Raw genomic sequence first — 20411 nt, 5'->3', positions numbered from 1 at the left:
CAGTGAAATAAGACAGTTATCACTAACCAGGAAAGTAATGGACAAGGCATATTAATATTAGGGAGAGGCATGCGCAGCCAAGTGAATCGTGTGGGTCCAGTGAGTGGTTGGGCTGGCTAGCAAGTTAGCAGAAGGGCCTTAGAGGGACGTCGCGATGGGGAAAATCTGTTTTTGCCTCCTCATGTGGTGACGTCGATAGACCAGTCGTGGAATTGGTTGGGTTCCAAGTAGCAGACGGGTCCAAGTCCAATTGGTAAAATGGGTTTAGTGGTCCAAGAAACTGGCTGATGGATCAGCTAACAGTCCAATGTGCTCTAGATAGCTAGCAGGCCGCAGTTACCAGAATGGGCCTTCAGGGGACATCGCGCCTGAGGGGCCTGTTGGAATCCTCGAGCAGATTATGACGGTATTCCAGTCATGAAGGATCGTCGGGGTTCCGTGCCCCGTACCGGCAGTAGAAGGGGGTTGGTTCGGATATTGTAGCCGAGGAGTGGGCTTCAGGAGTAGCCCAGGAGCCCTCGCTGGGAGATGGGCATAGCATGGGCTAGCTGCAAGCTAATTGGTGCTTGCTCCGAGACGGAAACGTTGGCCAGGAGTTGTCAACCCAGATTGCGGTTAGCTAGCTGCGATGGTCCAGATGAAAAGGTTCAGAGTTTGCGGTAGGAATCCGGGGATATGGAGAGAAAAATAGGTCAAAAAAGTACATATCTTTCCCTTCTCCCCAAATTGATTCAGGCATGTAATGCTCTGGATTGAAAAGCATTGTATGAACTGGCGAAGGCTTTCTGAGCTAAAGGTTAGCTTATGACCGCTAGCAGTGGTTAGCTGACTGATAGCTGGTAGCTGATTCCAGTTCCGATGTAAGTAGAAATAGTTTAGGGGAAAAAAACAGATCCACACCACATTGGGTGAGGCGGGTTGTAGGAGAGTATTTTGAAGATCAGGTTTAGGAAAAATATTCAATAGAATGCGGAGAAAAAGATATAAAAAGATATGTACATGGGACAACACAAAGACAGACGTCTGACTGCTACGCCATCTTGGATCTTAGCCAAGCAGCAGCTCTTCAGACTTTAGGGTTTGTCAGTGTACCCGGGACAGACAGTAGCGGTCCCAGCAACTGAGGCTAACAGCATTGTGGGATCAACATTAAACAGGTAGGCTAGTAAACAAACCTTTTCCAGGAAAACATTCAAAACAAACCGAGCTCTCTCTTGTTCCGCGTTCAGCGTGCATCACACATGTTTGCACAAGTGTGTATGTGCGTGCATCAGCGGAGGCTGCTGAGTGGAGGATGGCTGGAATGGAGTAAATTGAGTGGTACCAACCACATGGAAACCATGTCTTTGATGTGTTTGATGCCATTCCATTGACTCCATTCCAGTCATTATTATGAGCCATCCTCCCTCAGCAGCCTCCACTGGCGTGCATACGTACATGCAGGCGCATGTCTATTAGCTGGCTTCATGCGTGCCTGCATGCGTGTGTAAGTGTGTGATATGTTAGCCGCATGATGACCAGATCTGACAATTAATGGTCTGTTTCGATCCCTTGTCCAATTAATGAATGTGGGGCTCGTGAAAGCAGACAGTCACATTTCCTTCATTTTCTTCAATAAGAATCAACCTCGGGACTCTCTTTCAAGTCCTGAATTTCGAGAGGAGGGCAATGATTTGGCCCCATGTTAGACCTATAGGTTATGTTGGGGTGAAGAGACTGTTTGCCATGTGAGAAACCTGGCCGCGTGGAGTTGAACAAAGGGGATAGATGCTGCCCAGCGAAGAGTGGTGATATTACTCTGCAGGACAACATGGTCCTGATCAAACATCTCGGGTTTCATCATTAATTAATTCATATGATTCAAAGGACTAATAGCCAAAATTCACACTTGAGGACATACCAATTTAGGAATTTTCCCTTAAGTGATCCAGAAAAATGAGCAGTATAGAAGTAAAGATTTTGCACACATAAAATGTAAACATGTAAAAATGACCATACAAATTAAGATTTCTAGGGCAAAAATAACTGAAGTTGAAACTAAACTAACACCTCTGGAGGGTGGTTCTGAAATCAAACAGAGTCCTAGTTTAATTATCAACTGAGATGAGTTGACTCCACTATAAAGTACACAAATGCAAATGTTAAATATGAACACTGAAAGCTTTTAATTAGTTAATGAGAGATGCCTCTGATGTGTGTTGAGCCTGGAGGAACAAATTAAACTTGGAGCAGCCAGGAAGAGACTTAACGATAATACTAATGAGTTACTCTATTATCACTATTAGTAAAACTCATACATATTCAAGATTAAATATACCATGGGTTTAATCTTAATACATACTACGATATTTTTTATCTTTGAAGTCACATTTACTATAATAAAAAAGTTTGTTATCCTCGTACCCGAATAATGTTCGCAGGTTGACGTTTATTGTCATGAGTCTTGTCCTGGAGACAGAACTGAGCAATTTCAAAATCAAAATTGGCTATATTGTAAATATACCTGAAAACCAATACAGCTTTTTGGTTTTTATTTAAGGTTAGGCATTAGGGTTAGAAGTGTGGTTAAGGTGAGGAAAGGTTTAATGTCAGATTTGATGACTTTGTGGCTGTGCCAGCTAGTGGCCACTCTCTAGAGCTGCCTCCAGATCAAGATTCATGACAAAAAAATGTTAACCTGCATAATGTTCTTGACTCATCCTCGGATAAATAAGAGAAGAAAAAAAACACTTTAAAAACCAAAGCTCAAACTTGTATCTCAAACAGGCCGTTTGCTATTTCCTCATCGAGGATGAAGTCATCAGTGGTTTACTCGTGCGAATATTTTTACTGACTGGTACATGCCCGCTACATTCTGTTGTTGGGGTATGAACACACCATTCCAACTCAGAAAAGCTGAGTTTTAACATACATACCCATTTTTGTAAGGAAAACTATTTCACTCATTTTGTAATTCATTCTAGGTAATTAATTCTAGGTATTTTATAGAAATCAAACACGACTCGACCCCAATAGATATCAAGGACTGTAAAACTAAAGTCTGGGTGGCAGCCTGCTTAGCTTTTAATGCTCTTTAAACACTCAACTGAGTTGCTATTTCTCAAACTGCTTCCTTAGATTTGGTTTTAGATCAGTAAATATTGATCCAATATCAGGCATAATGCCACTCAATAATGAGAAAATGACAAACGGTTTCTATTCAATTTATTGAAAATGAAATACAGCAATATCTCATTTACATAAGTATTCACATCTCTGAGTCAATACATGTTAGAATCACCGATTACAGCTGTGAGTCTTTCTGGGTAAGTCTCTAAATGCTTTGCACACCTGGATTGTACAATATTTGCACATTATCATTTTTTTTATTCTTCAAGCTCTGTCAAGTTGGTTGTTGATCATTGCTAGACAGCCATTTTCAAATCTTGCCACAGATTTTCAAGCTGAAAAACTGTAACTAGGCCACTCGGGGACTGTAGTTACAAAACTGTAACTAGGCCACTCGGGGACATTCAATGTTGTCTATTGGCCTTGTGTTTTAGGCTATTGTCCTGCTGAACGGTGAATTTGCCTCCCAGTGTCTGTGGTAAAGAAGACCGAACCAGGTTTTACTCTGTGATTTTGTCTGTACTTAGCTCTGTTCTCTTTCTTTTTGTCCTAAAATACTCCCTAGTCCTTCCCGAGGACAAGCATACCCCTAACATGATGCAGCCAACTCCATGCTTGAAAATATAAAGAGTGGTACTTAGTGATGTGTTGGATTTGCCGCAAACATAACAATTTGTATTCAGGACAAAGTTAATTTCTTTGCCACATGTTTTGCAGTTTTAAGTGTCTTATGGCAAACAGGATGCATGTTTTGGAATAGTTTTATTGTGTACAGGCTTCCCTTCCACTCTGTCATTTAGGTTAGTATTGTGGAATGACTACAATGCTGTTGATCCATCCTCAATTTTCTCCTATCACAGCCATTGAACTCTGTAACTGTTTTAAAGTCACCATTGGCCTCATAGTGAAATTCCTGAGCAGTTTCCTTCCTCTCCGGCAAGAATAATTAATAACTTCACCATGCTCAAAGGGATTTTCAATGTCTGTTTTTTTTTACCCATCTACCAATAGGTGCCATTCTTTGCGAGGCTTTGGAAAACCTCCCTGGTCTTTGTGGTTGAATATGTGTTTGAACTGCTTAAGGCCGAAAAGTAAGCAAATGTATGTTAGGTAGTCAGCAGTCCCTTAGCGTAATACATTCAAATGTACTGACAGTAATAATTGTACTGATGGGTAACCTGTCTAAAAAGTAATCCAGTACACACAAGTGGTACCAACTCCCTCTAGGCTAATGAAACACACTTGTGAAAGTGCAGTGAGGAAAATCCACTATCTGCACCAACTGAATTCCAGGCTTTGCCTCTCATTGAAGGTTATACGTAGCTGGCCAATGTCCAATTCTGTTTTGGGTTGTATGCCTACAGGGAAGGCTGAAGTAAGTGGTCATGTTACCTGGCAAGACAAGCACTCACACACGTCACTGGAAATATACAAGTGATACGACAACTCAACCAACAGTTCATATTTGATGAAACAACACTAGAAGTAGTCATATGCTTCCAAACTCAAATATGTTTCAATGTCTTTAAGAATATCTGAATATCTGTAGTCTTGCAAACACACTTTCCCCTTGACAACATTTTCTGTGACCCTAAGAGAGTATGACTTGTTTTAGAATATTATTATTGTGATGTAATGGAAGATGAACTAAGCACTAAGGATGTTGTGTGACAATCCTTATTAAATCAGAGCACTCACCCTAAATGATTCTACCTCAGATTTAACTGTTCCAATCTACTGTCCTTGGGGACGGGGTCACCTACAAGCTATAAAAAATGAAGACTCACACTTTCACTGCAGGACACACTATGGTTGTGTTTACAAAGGCAGCCCAATTCTGATATTTTTTCCATTCATTTGTTCTTTTGACCAATCAGAATTGGGCTGCATATGTGTTTCTGCTGGACCACATACACTGACAGAGGCTTCATGACAATAGGGGGTACATGCCCCCCTCAGATTTGTCCTGTTGAAAAACTTTTTGTTGTTGTTTATCTGTAATGCTAGTATGAAGCTAGCTTTAGCTAGCCCAGATAGGTTCTCAATCTCCCAGCCTCATAACTAACTACCAAGAAGCCATGTCAGGCTAACCAGTCTAACTTCAGGTAACTGCCAAAATAAAATAAACAGTAACATAAAGTGTGTTTAATAGGGCGTTGGGCCAATACAAGCCAAAACAGCTTCAATGCACCTTGGCATAGAATCTACAAGTGTCTGGAACACTATTGGAGATATGTGACACCATTCTTCCATGAGAAATTCCATAATTTGGTGTTTTGTTGATGGTGGTGGAAAACGCTGTCACAGGCGCCGCTCCAGAATCTCCCATAAGTGTTCAGTTGGGTTGAGATCTGGTGTGGCTTACATTGATGTCATATTCATCAAACCATTCAGTGACCACTCGTGCCCTGTGGATGGGGGCATTGTCATCCTATGGTGGTGTAGTCATAGTAACCAAAATAAGGCCCTGCCCAGCATTTTTATACAAGCCCTAAGCATGATGGGATGTTAAGTGCTTTATTAACTCAGGAACCATGTGTGGAAACACCTGCTTTCAATATACTTTGAATCCCTCATTAATCAACTGTTTCCATTATTTTGGCTATTACCTGTATGTTAGCTGGCAAGGTTGATAGACTTTAGATAAGCACGCAATAACCCAATGTACTGAATTAGACTCAAATTCCTTTCAATATTTTACCCACATTTTAGCAGAGATGCAGAGAAGCATAATATGTTTCTTTAAAAAAGAAAAACAAACAGCTCAAGAGGTATGTTCAGAAAAATAGACATTTTTTATGTAGAATTAAGCATATTGATTATATCTCTAGATTGCAGGGAAAAGCTTTTTCAGGTGTTTGAAATATGCCAAATTCTCCAACTTCCAGACAGGGGGACTAGCCCCCCTCCAGACCACCCCCCAGCCATCCTCACATACTTAGTGCCTCCTCAGATTTTTGGCCCCTGTCCACTACTACATTCTTCTTTTGTATTCCTGGAGGGAACCACCACAAAACATAGCCTTGTGAGACCAGTACAACCTTGAAGAGATTCTGTAATTCCCAATTCCCTCGTAGCTACAACTTTTTTTTTCTCCCCAATTTCCAATATCCAATTGTTGTAGTAGCTACTATCTTGTCTCATCGCTACAACTCCCGTACGGGCTCGGGAGAGACAAAGGTTGAATGTCATACACAACCCAACCAGCCGTACTGCTTCTTAACACAGCGCGCATCCAACCCGGAAGCCAGCCGCACCAATGTGTGCACCTGGCAACCTTGGTACTGTGCCCGGCACTGTGCCCGGCCCGCCACAGGAGTCGCTGGTGCGTGATGAGACAAGGACTTCCCTACCGACCAAGCCCTCCCTAACCCGGACAACGCTAGGCCAATTGTGCGTCGCCTCCCGGTCGGTTACGACAGAGCCTGGGCGCGAACCCAGGGACTGATGGCACAGCTGGCGCTGCAGTACAGCGCCCTTAACCACTGTGCCACCTGGGAGGCCCTTCGTAGCTACAACTTAACTTAGGGCTGCAATCCCGGTAAAGGGATCGATATGACAAAAGCCAGTAAAAGTGCAGGGCGCCAAATTCAAAACAACAGAAATCTCATAATTAAAATTCATCAAACATACTGTTTTAAGTCAACAGAAATCAGAAATCACATTATAAATATTCCCTTACCTTTGATGATCTTCATCAGAATGCACTCCCAGGAATCCTAGTTTAACAATAAATGCTTGATTTGTTCGATAATGTCCATTATTTATGTCCAAGTAGCTACATTTGTTAGCACGTTTAGTACACATATCCAAACGCTCGTGCAGGTCCAGCCGAACGTTGGACGAAAACTTCAAAACGCTATATAACAGGTCGAAGAAACTTGTCAAACTAAGTATTGAATCAATCTTTAGGATGTTGTTATCAGAAATCTTCAATAACGTTCCAACCGGAGAATTCCTATGTCTGTAGAGAATCATTGGAACGCAGGTCGCTATCATGTGAAATGCGCATAACCAGGACCTGGCTCTCTGCCATACCACTGACTCAAACAGCTCCCATCCGGCTCCACATTACAGTAGAAGCCTCATTCAAGTTTCTAAGGATGGTTGACATCTAGTGGAAGCCCTCAGAAGTGCAACTTGATCCATATCCCACTGTGTATTCAATAGGAGCTGGGTTGAAAATCGACCAACCTCAGATTTCCCACTTCCTGTTTGGATTTCTTCTCGGGTTTTTTCCTGCCATATGAGTTCTGTTATACTCACAGACATCATTCAAACAGTTTTAGAAATGTCAGAGTGTTTTCTATCCAATACTAATAATAATATCCATATATTAGCAACTGTGACTGAGGAGCAGGCCGTTTACTCTGTGCACCTCTGGGCATCTTTCATCCAAGCTACTCAATACTGCCCCTGCAGCATAAGAGGTTTAACAATGTGCAAGACAGTCTGAGACATCTGAACATGCTGCTGGCTTTCTCTTTTCTAATCTAGCGAAAGATTATCTCACACAATGTAACAAAGAACAGAAAATGGTATGCTGTTACTGCAACAGGAAGCATTATCAAAATATAAAATATTGACAAAATGTTCAAATAAATAAAGGCAATTTTGTAAATGGTATTTTTTTAATATCTTTAGTTTATCCCAATCAACCTATTCTCACCAATCATCTAGCTAAGGAGCTAGTCAGTCAGACCTTACGGTGTCTCTGCATATATATTCAATGCAGGGACAATGGAAATGTCATGTTTCTCCATTAACCAAAACGTAGCCTGTCAACTATGTGTCTGTCTATCCCTGTTCTCTCCTCTCTGCACAGACCATACAAACGCTCCACACCGCGTGGCCGCGGCCACCCTAATCTGGTGGTCCCAGCGCGCACGATGGACGTGGAGTTCCAGGTCTCCGGCAGCCTCTGGAACTGCCGATCTGCGGCCAACAAGGCAGAGTTCATCTCAGCCTATGCCTCCCTCCAGTCCCTCGACCTTTTGGCACTGACGGAAACATGGATCACCACAGATAACACTGCTACTCCGACTGCTCTCTCTTCGTCCGCCCACGTGTTCTCGCACACCCCGAGAGCTTCTGGTCAGCGGGGTGGTGGCACCGGGATCCTCATCTCTCCCAAGTGGTCATTCTCTCTTTCTCCCCTTACCCATCTGTCTATCGCCTCCTTTGAATTCCATGCTGTCACAGTTACCAGCCCTTTCAAGCTCAACATCCTTATCATTTATCGCCCTCCAGGTTCCCTCGGAGAGTTCATCAATGAGCTTGATGCCTTGATAAGCTCCTTTCCTGAGGACGGCTCACCTCTCACAGTTCTGGGCGACTTTAACCTCCCCACGTCTACCTTTGACTCATACCTCTCTGCCTCCTTCTTTCCACTCCTCTCCTTTTGACCTCACCCTCTCACCTTCCCCCTACTCACAAGGCAGGCAATACGCTCGACCTCATCTTTACTAGATGCTGTTCTTCCACTAACCTCATTGCAACTCCCCTCCAAGTCTCCGACCACTACCTTGTATCCTTTTCCCTCTCGCTCTCATCCAACACTTCCCACACTGCCCCTACTCGGATGGTATCGCGCCGTCCCAACCTCCGCTCTCTCTCCCCCGCTACTCTCTCCTCTTCCATCCTATCATCTCTTCCCTCTGCTCAAACCTTCTCCAACCTATCTCCTGATTCTGCCTCCTCAACCCTCCTCTCCTCCCTTTCTGCATCCTTTGACTCTCTATGTCCCCTATCCTCCAGGCCGGCTCGGTCCTCCCCTCCCGCTCCGTGGCTCGACGACTCATTGCGAGCTCACAGAACAGGGCTCCGGGCAGCCGAGCGGAAATGGAGGAAAACTCGCCTCCCTGCGGACCTGGCATCCTTTCACTCCCTCCTCTCTACATTTTCCTCCTCTGTCTCTGCTGCTAAAGCCACTTTCTACCACTCTAAATTCCAAGCATCTGCCTCTAACCCTAGGAAGCTCTTTGCCACCTTCTCCTCCCTCCTGAATCCTCCTCCCACTCCCCCCCCTCCTCCCTCTCTGCAGATGACTTCGTCAACCATTTTGAAAAGAAGGTCGACGACATCCGATCCTCGTTTGCTAAGTCAAACGACACTGCTCACACTGCCCTACCCTGTGCTCTGACCTCTTTCTCCCCTCTCTCCAGATGAAATCTCGCGTCTTGTGACGGCCGGCCGCCCAACAACCTGCCCGCTTGACCCTATGCCCTCCTCTCTTCTCCAGACCATTTCCGGAGACCTTCTCCCTTACCTCACCTCGCTCATCAACTCATCCCTGACCGCTGGCTACGTCCCTTCCGTCTTCAAGAGAGCGAGAGTTGCACCCCTTCTGAAAAAACCTACACTCGATCCCTCCGATGTCAACAACTACAGACCAGTATCCCTTCTTTCTTTTCTCTCCAAAACTCTTGAACGTGCCATCCTTGGCCAGCTCTCCCGCTATCTCTCTCAGAATGACCTTCTTGATCCAAATCAGTCAGGTTTCAAGACTAGTCATTCAACTGAGACTGCTCTTCTCTGTATCACGGAGGCGCTCCGCACTGCTAAAGCTAACTCTCTCTCCTCTGCTCTCATCTTTCTAGACCTATCGGCTGCCTTCGATACTGTGAACCATCAGATCCTCCTCTCCACCCTCTCCGAGTTGGGCATCTCCGGCGCGGCCCACGCTAGATTGCGTCCTACCTGACAGGTCGCTCCTACCAGGTGGCGTGGCGAGAATCTGTCTCCTCACCACGCGCTCTCACCACTGGTGTCCCCAGGGCTCTGTTCTAGGCCCTCTCCTATTCTCGCTATACACCAAGTCACTTGGCTCTGTCATAACCTCACATGGTCTCTCCTATCATTGCTATGCAGACGACACACAATTAATCTTCCTTTCCCCTTCTGATGACCAGGTGGCGACCGCATCTCTGCATGTCTGGCAGACATATCAGTGTGGATGACGGATCACCACCTCAAGCTGAACCTCGGCAAGACGGAGCTGCTCTTCCTCCCGGGGAAGGACTGCCCGTTCCATGATCTCACCATCACGGTTGACAACTCCATTGTGTCCTCCTCCCAGAGCGCTAAGAACCTTGGCGTGATCCTGGACAACACCCTGTCGTTCTCAACTAACATCAAGGCGGTGGCCCGTTCCTGTAGGTTCATGCTCTACAACATCTGCAGAGTACGACCCTGCCTCACACAGGAAGCGGCGCAGGTCCTAGTCCAGGCACTTGTCATCTCCCGTCTGGATTACTGCAACTCGCTGTTGGCTGGGCTCCCTGCCTGTGCCATTAAACCCCTACAACTCATCCAGAACGCCGCAGCCGGTCTGGTGTTCAACCTTCCCAAGTACTTTCACGTCACCCCGCTCCTCCGCTCTCTCCACTGGCTTCCAGTTGAAGCTCGCATCCGCTACAAGACCATGGTGCTTGCCTACGGAGCTGTGAGGGGAACGGCACCTCAGTACCTCCAGGCTCTGATCAGGCCCTACACCCAAACAAGGGCACTGCGTTCATCCACCTCTGGCCTGCTCGCCTCCCTACCACTGAGGAAGTACAGTTCCCGCTCAGCCCAGTCAAAACTGTTCGCTGCTCTGGCCCCCCAATGGTGGAACAAACTCCCTCACGACGCCAGGACAGCGGAGTCAATCACCTGAAACCCCACCTCTTTAAGGAATACCTAGGATAGGATAAAGTAATCCTTCTCACCCCCCCCCCCCCTTAAAAGATTTAGATGCACTATTGTAAAGTGGCTGTTCCACTGGATGTCATAAGGTGAATGCACCAATTTGTAAGTCGCTCTGGATAAGAGCGTCTGCTAAATGACTTAAATGTAAATGTAAATGTCCCGTCCATCAGACATGAACATTAATCAGTGGGGGGAATTCATTCAGGTTTAACCCACTTCACGTTTGTTTTGAGATGACTTTGCTGTTGACTAAAACAGGGCACCTGGTTCACCTGGGGCAGGCCCGGGGCATTCATTGAAATCCCTTCTATAACTTAATCAAAGATGGCAGCCGGCAGACAACAAAGAGTAAAAGTCAGAGGTGTGGATGGGGTTTTAGGGCTGGGTTTCTGTACAGCACTTTGAGATATCAGCGGATGTACGAAGGGCTATATAAATACATTTGATTTGATTTGGATGGAAGGCCATTGGCCTCACCTAATCTCTGATCATTTAATGATATTACTCATACTTGTGATTTTCATCAGATATCACTAGTGTTGTAACACAAGCTGTGAGTTGTGCATACTAACTCCATTATGAAGGGTTAAAAGAAACATTGAGGTAGGTCCACATTCACACTGTGATTAGAAAGATATTTGGAATTTTGGACATTCTGGATGAATATTAGGAGAAATTCAGCAAAATAAAAAACGTACAGAATTAGTGAGCATAGTGCTCGCAATGCCAGGATAGTGCTTTGATTCCCTGGACCAACCGAACATAAAATGTACGCACACATCAAAAACACATTTTTCAGGCATTGAAAATATGTAATTTACTGACTTCGAAAATGCATATTTCTTTTGTTAATAGATCCAAGGAAGTAAGCACTCTATCACAATTTTCCAAACCTCTTAATATAGGAAAGAGGAAGCAACTGAAGAATATTTATTATTGCTTCTATCTTTTCAAAAGCTTTAAAACTGGCAGCAATAATGTTCAAAGTGATCCAACCTAGAGAAGAAACCAATAGACCAGCTCAACTACAATAACATTGTCACGTGTGCTCCCGCTCCGGCATCTCGGTCACCAAGCTGCTTGTTATGGCACACACCTGTCACCATCATTACATGCACCTGTGCATCATTAGACTCACCTGGACTTCACCACTTCCCTGATTACCTTCCCTATACATGTCACTCCTTTTGGGTCCTTCCCCAGGTGTCATTGTTTCTGTTTCATGTCTGCGCTGTTCTCAGTAACAGTTATATATATTTTTCTCAGTAACAGTAATAGATGTTTTTTTGCTAGGACTGTGATATGTTGTTTATCTACCTTAGTCGAATGCACTGACGGTAAATCACTCTGGGTAATTGCGTCTGCTGAATTACAAAAATGTAAATGTAAAAACACTTGCAACGCATGCTGGGTATTATTCAAATGAGCTCCGCCCCCAACCAAATCAAATCACTGCAGACTGCATGTCAAGATTGTTTTCACATTATAGTACGGCACAGTTTAGTACAGTAGAGCACTGTTAAGTACAGGACAGTCAAGTTTTATTCAGTAGAGTACAGTATAGTACAGTTTAATTCTGTAGAGAAGAGTACATTAGAGTAAAGTAGGGTACAATACAGTACACTATACTTTACTGTACTCTACTGTGCTGTACTGTATAGCGCTGTACTGTGCTGTCCAAACATATGAACAATAGATGTCTATGATTGGTTCAGATTTGGTCTGGACCGGACCCAATCTGAACCAATTATAGATATCTATGTATGGGCCAAAACAAGGCGGGTCCAAACCGGACCAAATCTGAACCAATGATAGACATCTATGTTTGGACCAAAGAAAACCAGACCAAAAATATATGTCCTTGGACGTTGAAATCAAGTCCGTACTGCACAAAAAAAAAAAAAAAAAAAGAGCAAAAAAAGACGTCCAAAAGACATCGTCGGTAAATGCTTAGTGGGCAGACATCACTTCAATCAAAACTCATTTGGGTTGATGTCACCAATAGCACAATAGAGTTAGGTAACCATCACTTCTTTACTTTGATGGAGTAATCTTTGCAATCATTTTGTGTCTTGAGACAATATAGCTATATTGAGAGCACAAGGGGGCCTCCTAGGAGGACAGTTGGCTACAATCTCCAAGCTCTGTTTTACTGTTTAGATACATTATTAATCCTCGCTAGCGATACTGTTTTCTAAACCAACTGTCAAGGCTCAGGAAAGGACCAGATGCAGACAGTTTCGAAGTAACAAAAGTTTATTACAAAAACAGGGGGGCAGGCAAACGACAGATCAAGGGCAGGCAAAGGTCAGTAGTTCAGAGCAGAGTCTGAAAAGTACAGAACGGCAGGCAGGCTCAGGGTCAGGGCAGGCAGGGGACAGTAATCCAGGGTGGTGTGACAAGGTACAGAACGAAAGTCAGGGCAGGCAGAATGGTCAAAAACAGATGCAGGAATGCCCACATGCAGGAACGCACCGAATCGCATGCAGCAATTGCACCCTTCTCTTACAATTGGGAAAATATTTAGTTTGTTTCAGCATGTTTATAATTCTGATAAGAACAACAGTTCTGAGTAGGCTAGGAGGACAAAACAATATTGCGGTTGGTCGGGTGACTCCATCACTCTATGCAAGATTTCTGCAAGAGTTATCTCGTGGGCGGGAACTGCTCTGCCCTTGATACTGAAGTCTCCTCCTCCTCTGCAAGCTGTTTGCTTAATTCTCATGGGGGTGATGCCCTGTTACTAACGCAATAAAGCTCCTGGATGCAATCCACGGCACAATGCATGGATCATTTTCATCGGACAGACCCACTACTACTTTCTCCTCCCCTCTCGCACTGTGTCATTACCAGCCCACTGCTGCCTGTCTGTAAGTAGACATTTTGGGACTATTTGTTGGATTTATTTATTGTGCAGTACAAAAAACAGGAGACATTTCTCTCATTCAATAGGATTGTTGCAGAATGAGTGAAGAGAAAGCAATAGAGGAGAGTGGGAGATCTTGTATTTATTTATGGTAAGTTCTAAATGGAGTTAGGAAAATTGTAATTTGAGAAATAATAACGGGGTAGAACACAATGCAAACCAGTTATTTGCCATGTTAATGCATGTTGTTTTTACCCTCATAAATACAAGACAAGATGTGAGGTGTGAGTGAGTTGATATCCTCAGTTAATGCATAACCTATTTATAAAACATGGAAGCATTTGCCACACTTATCCATGTAAATAAATGTATGTTATTGATGACATATTCAACTTGTTAGACTTAAATATGATATAGCTGTCAAACATTTTATCTTCTGATATATAATATTAACTAAAGTCATAAAAGTCAAATATGAGTTCTGGTCAATCATTAGGTCACTGGGTTTAGGTTGTCTATGGGTCAAGGATGTGACATATTGCAGCTTCCAAGAGAGTCACCTGTTTTATTTGACAACCCCCTCCACTCTCTGTCTCACTCTCTTTCTTTCTATCAAGTATCTTCATGTCCCCCCCTCTTCTCTTTCACGCTCTCCATTTCTCTATCCTCATTGAACCTAGTCCATCGTTAGAGTCCAAGTGTACCCACAATTTGAAAGTAGTCTACTATAAACTCATTGATTGCAAAATTACATATTGCATCCCTCTGTGCTGTCTGGCATAGTGTCACTGGTTCAATTCCCTAGTGGAGTAATACATGTTGTGTCCAGGAGCAAGTTCCATTCCCTGGAAGGACTAAGTGAATTTCAAGGCATGCAGACAGATAGATATCTTCCAACTGAGGATAATCATTTCATTAATATATTTATTATTACTTTGCCAGGAGCTGCCTGTCGGCGTGTAACCAGCATCCCTCTGTGCTGTCTGGCATAGTGTCACTGGTTCAATTCCCTAGTGGAGTAATACATGTTGTGTCCAGGAGCAAGTTCCATTCCCTGGAAGGACTAAGTGAATTTCAAGGCATGCAGACAGATAGATATCTTCCAACTGAGGATAATCATTTCATTAATATATTTATTATTACTTTGCCAGGAGCTGCCTGTCGGCGTGTAACCAGCATCCCATGATGGTGGCATTCAAAGGAATCTGGACCAAGAACTTCTGGAGGGCTGTCTCAGCTGAGTACCTAGCAACCATGATCTTCGTCCTCCTCAGCCTGGGCTCCACCATCAATTGGGCGGCCGAGTCAGACAACCCTCCCCCTGCAGACTTGGTCCTCATCTCATTTTGCTTCGGGCTGGCCATTGCCACAATGGTGCAGTGCTTTGGTCACATCAGCGGTGGCCACATCAACCCGGCAGTCACTGCAGCCATGGTGGTGACCCGGAAGTTGAGCCTGGCCAAGGGTGTGTTCTACCTAGCTGCCCAGTGCCTGGGAGCGATCACTGGGGCAGGGCTCCTCTACCTGGTGACACCAGTGTCTGTCAGAGGGGGCCTGGGAGTGACTATGGTAAAACATATAGATCGGCCTGTAATCACAGAATCTGTATTATAGCCAAACAAGTATAGCAACAGTCAGGATTGACACTATGCATAAGATAGTATTTGAATCTATTTAGTTCTTTTGGGACTATTCCATCAGGCAAGCTCAATCAAGCACAGCTAAAGTATTTGAAAATCTACTATTTGAACACAGGTCTGGGATAGTTTGTCATGAAAAGTATTGTTCAGTCACTCTTACTCTTGTTTCCCAGGTGAACCCCAAGCTCAACGTGGGCTGCGGCCTGTTGGTGGAGCTCCTGATCACCTTCGAGCTGGTCTTCACAGTGTTCGCCACCTGTGACCCCAAACGCTCTGTTAACGGCTCGGCTGGCCTCGCCATCGGATTCGCTGTAGCCATCGGTCATCTGTTCGCAGTGAGTGTGATTCCATCTCTCACTTATTAGTGCTAGAATTACAGCAAACCTGAAGGCCTCAAGAGTCAGACATTACATTTAAATCAATGCATCTATGGAATAAAATGTGTAGTGTGTTGATGTAGATTGATGATGTAGTTTGTACTTTAATCATCATAATGGTGAAATAGTACAACAGGTATACCATAGAACATTAGTTCACAGTACAGTAAAGTATACAAATGTCTCTCAGACCTGCTCTAACATACACATCCTCAATGGGTACCGCTGTTGCAACTCCATGGCAACCAATCACTAGGGAACTACCTAAACCACACTGAGCAAATTAATGCTCCTGAAAGCGACATGCTACCTCTCTTCACAGCACAGCTTGATTTCAATGTGCTGCTTACATGCCACTAGATTATCCCTGCTAAACTAGTACCTTGTATACATATGGAATACCTGCATTTAAACAACCATTCCCACAATTATATAGGTTTCATTTTATTATGTTCTACTTTATGAATGCATGTGGAACAATACACTACTGTAGATGTTGTGGTAGCTCTGGCTAGGTCTTGCTCCATGTCTCTCTCTCTACAGTCCCCTCATGTTAGCATCTCTATGCCCTGCTTTGTTCTAGATTCCATACACAGGAGCCAGTATGAACCCCGCTCGCTCCTTTGGACCTGCAGTTGTCACCATGAACTTTGAGAACCACTGGGTAAGAAAGAAACTGCTGCAGCCTTCTCACCCTCAAAGGCCCATCCAAGATAGCATATTTGTATCCTTGGAAGTTGTGGAAACATACAGTACATTTTTGGTTTCCCATTGGTTCTGGGAATGAAGCCATAAGTTTCCCAAATGGCAAAACTGGACATTTTTTTAGCGTTCTGAGAACAGAAGTAAAAATGTTGCCTGTTCTGGGAACGTACATTTTTATATTGCAAGGAGGATCTGAGAATGTTTTTCTACGGTTCGCTGAAAGTTTTCTTTGAAGGTTTTATTAACTGAGAACGGACATTCTAGGTTATATGGAGGTTTTTGAATAACTTCCTTACCTTTAATTGAATGTTTCAATTCCACTTCTAGATTTGTTTGAATGAACTATTTTGAACTCCAAGTACAGATAGGACACATGGAAATTCTATCTCTGGGCTCGCAAGCGTAGCTACATACAATAAAACCAAAGATAATATCATCATGTGAAGTGGCTAGTTAGCTGTAAAATCGCCCTTTCCCACAGACACACAGGGCGCATTGGGAGATGGTATTTGAAGGATAAACTATATGGTTATAAATAACATTCTTAGAATGTTCTTTGAACGTTACTAAAGTTCTTGTGTTTTTTAAATGTTGCCTAAATGTGCTGAGAATGTTCCATTCCGGGAACAGAAGGTTGTGGGAAGGTTGTATGCAAAATAAATATAGGACAACCATGCTCTCACCAAGCTCCAAGAAACATATGGTTCTCAGAACATTATGTGCTAGCTGGCATACTCATACACAGTTGTGGGTGAAGGGCAGGGATAACATTGGGCTGGGGCCTGCAGGAACCTACTGTATGAGCCAAATGAGAGCCAGGATTAGATTAGGTTGTGTGAATTTTGTCTACAACAATATCTAATGAAAATCTAATCAGAATACTGGTATTGTACCCCGTGTCGCCCGCCCCGTATCGTCAAGGCATAAGAGACTCTTGTGCACCTACTTCTCTGACTGCTCACACAGGCTTTACTATACAATTGCTGCAGACACACCAAGAAAAAGGAACATTACATTTTTTTTTTGGTCCAAGATGCACTTTGAAGATGTTATTGTCCACATTTACTTATCCTCAGCCAACAATCAAACAACCCCATAGTAGAATAGTTTACATTATCAATTAGCTTGTTGCATTCTATGTAAGAAGTGGTGCGTTTAAATTGTGTGTGCCACAGGGAGAAAAACATGCATTGATATGCATATACCCAGCCACTGCACTGTCACGGAAATACACACATTTGAAGGGGGTTAATGGCCATTGTTAAAAGAGGAGGATCCCAGCATTCCATTATTGCTACATTTTTTTATTTCTCAACTCCTAATAATGAGTGAACTGCATCATTTTTAAACAGGAGAATCAACAGAATGGTTTAGGTGCGTTTAGCTCTTGCCCTTCACGTTGAGTTTAGCTCTTGCTTTTCACATTGACCGGGGCCCAATGTTACATGGGTAAAGGTGTAACAGATAGGCCTGCATTATATTTTTGGGACATTCAAGTCATCAATATGATGCTATCTAGCAACAAGATCATGTCTAGAGTTTGTGAGCTAGCTAATGATTAGCCCAATGGGGTAAAAGAAGATGGGCATTCCCATCCTATTTAATTAGCCACTGTGCCAGCCAGGTGATAACCTAATGCTTTTGCTAAATAACACACCTGCAAGGCATGGGCCAATGTGTTATTGAACACTTTTATGGATGGGCAAATCCTATTTTAGATCGTGACAGCATCATTTTATTTCATTTAATTGGAGTAGAATGTCCTTTAAAAGACACAAGAACTGACTTTCTCACAGTAGTTCTACAAAGAAAGAAAATATGCCACCACTGCTAAAAATGATTTGGAAACACTGACCATCCATTGATGTTTTAGTTGTTAAAGCATGGACACTTCAAATGAAGAGATAGCTTCAAGCCTAAAGTGGAGTGAATTTTCATGTTTGAATATAAAAAGTCCCTCCACTGAAATGTCATAATCTGAGCATTACACAGAAATCACAAGCTATTTGGTTGTGAAGACATGGGGTAAACAGATGCCAGTTATTACAGCAGTGTATTAATAAAGAGCTGGTAGTATACTTTCATGTGTGCTTTTTGTTTATATAGTTTAGGTTAGTGCATCATTGTGTGATAAGTGTTCAGGCCATCTCTGTCCTCCAGTCGCTAATGTTGGAAATATCATTTTAAGTGGGGGGCAACGGTTGGGGTAGGGGGGCATACTGAAACTTAATAAGGTCACAGTGCATATCACCATGCCATAGCAGCTACGAAGGATCCCACCTAGTGTCGATCAAGGACATCTTAACCCCCATAGAGGGCATGAGCGCTACAGACTGACATCAGCAATCCATAGAAACACAGAGTGCTTCATAGGTAGAGAAACCTTGAAATGGTCAGGAAATGCTCTTAAAAACCATGCGTCATCAATAGTTCACTTGACCCTTGCTACTAGGTATAGATTCATTCATTTCAGCTTCCTATTTCAGAATAAAATGAAAAGCACATCCTTGGTATAGACAACTAAAGACAGGTGTTCTGGACATTACCCACAGCATATGTTTCTTTAATTAGTTATCCAGGTCAATTATTGTCACAGAGGTGTTCATAGTAGCGTGGCACAGCATGGTGTGTGTGTGTGTTTATATGGGTCTTGGGTATAATTAGGAAAGCTCCTCAGAACTGAGAGTGGTGTCATATCTGACAGGTGTTCTCTCTGTCTCCATGACAAATGTTTGACTTGGCAGAACCTAAAAGGTACCTGGCTCCAATGAGAATGCCCATAAACAATGATTGCTGCCTCTTTACAGACATGACAAGACATGACATCTGGTCTAATAATGTATGACAGCTCTGTCATAATGCGGTATCCCCTAGCTCTGTCTGTGGTTATAGGTTCCTATTTGTCTGAATAGAGTTTTACCTTACCTGTCTTGCAGGTGTACTGGGTTGGTCCAATCCTGGGTGGCATCATGGCGGCTGCCCTCTATGAATACCTGTTCTGCCCTGACCCTGAGCTGAAGAAGATGTTCCGCGAAGTCTTCCAGAAGGATCCAGCTTCGGGGAAGTACAGGGAGGTGGAGGGCAGTATGTACCAGACGGAACCAGACGACCTGATCATCAAGCCAGGCTCCATCCACCACATCGACCTGGAGAAGGGGGAGAAGAAGGACCCTTTCCTGGACTCGACGACCGAGGTGCTGTCCTCTGTATGACTACCACGGGCACTGGAGAGGGAGACCAACCTATAGAGCAGGGGGAGATCCAGAGAGAGACACTTTGATTCTGGGTCCTCCACCCCTGTACCCATACCATACGCCCCGTACCCCCAAACCCCATATCCCCATAACTAAACCCACACAGACTCACTTCTCAGGCAGAATAGGATTGGTGCATTTCCTCTCAATGCATGTGTATTCCTGTACATGGTGGTGAGCCTTCCTCAACATTTTTGAAGTAACTGGATAATATACACAACCGTTCAAAAGTTTGGGGTCACTTAGAAATGTCCTTGTTTTAAGAAAACAAACACGTATTTTTGTCCATTAAAATAACATCAAATTGATCAGAAATACACTGTAGACATTGTTAATGTTGTAAATGACTATTGTAGCTGGAAACGGCTGATTTTTTACAGAATATATACATAGCCGTACAGAGGCCAATTATCAGCAACCATCCCTCCAATGGCACGTTGTGTTAGCCAATCCAAGTTTATCATTTTTAAAGGCTAATTGATCATTAGAAAACCCTTTTGCAATTATGTTAGCAAAGCTGAAAACTGTTGTTCTGATTAAAGAAGCAAAAAAACTGGCCTTATTTAGAATAGTTCAGTTTCTGGAGCATCAGCATTTGTTGGTTCGATTACAGGCTCAAAATGGCCGGAAACAAATAACTTTTTTCTGAAACTCGTCCGTCTATTCGTGTTCTGAGAAATGAAGGCTATTCCATGTGAGAAATTGACAAGAAACTGAAGATCTGGTAAAACGCTGTGTTCTACTCCCTTCACAGAACAGCGCAAACTGTCTC

At 43.5% G+C, this 20411-nt stretch overlaps 1 protein-coding gene across 2 annotated transcripts; it reads left to right on the top strand.

The window, feature by feature from the left end:
- The first annotated feature begins 13479 nt into the window (after positions 1-13479).
- LOC124028033 (aquaporin-4-like) lies at positions 13480-19953 on the top strand. Of its 2 annotated transcripts, none has more exons than XM_046340198.1 (5): positions 13480-13667; positions 14815-15232; positions 15477-15638; positions 16264-16344; positions 19322-19953. In XM_046340198.1, exons 1-5 carry the CDS (start codon positions 13579-13581, stop codon positions 19595-19597), a joined length of 1026 nt encoding a protein of 341 aa, XP_046196154.1. In that variant the 5' UTR covers positions 13480-13578; the 3' UTR covers positions 19598-19953. The 2 variants fall into 2 exon arrangements, with proteins under 2 accessions (XP_046196154.1, XP_046196155.1); XM_046340199.1 differs by lacking the exon at positions 13480-13667 and adding an exon at positions 13726-13814.
- Positions 19954-20411: the final 458 nt, after the last annotated feature.

This window comes from Oncorhynchus gorbuscha, unplaced genomic scaffold (assembly GCF_021184085.1).
Source record: "Oncorhynchus gorbuscha isolate QuinsamMale2020 ecotype Even-year unplaced genomic scaffold, OgorEven_v1.0 Un_scaffold_3650, whole genome shotgun sequence".
Taxonomy (NCBI): Eukaryota; Metazoa; Chordata; class Actinopteri; order Salmoniformes; family Salmonidae; genus Oncorhynchus; species Oncorhynchus gorbuscha.
Note: the sequence above shows the minus strand (reverse complement) of the source record. Positions and strands in the feature narration are given on the sequence as shown.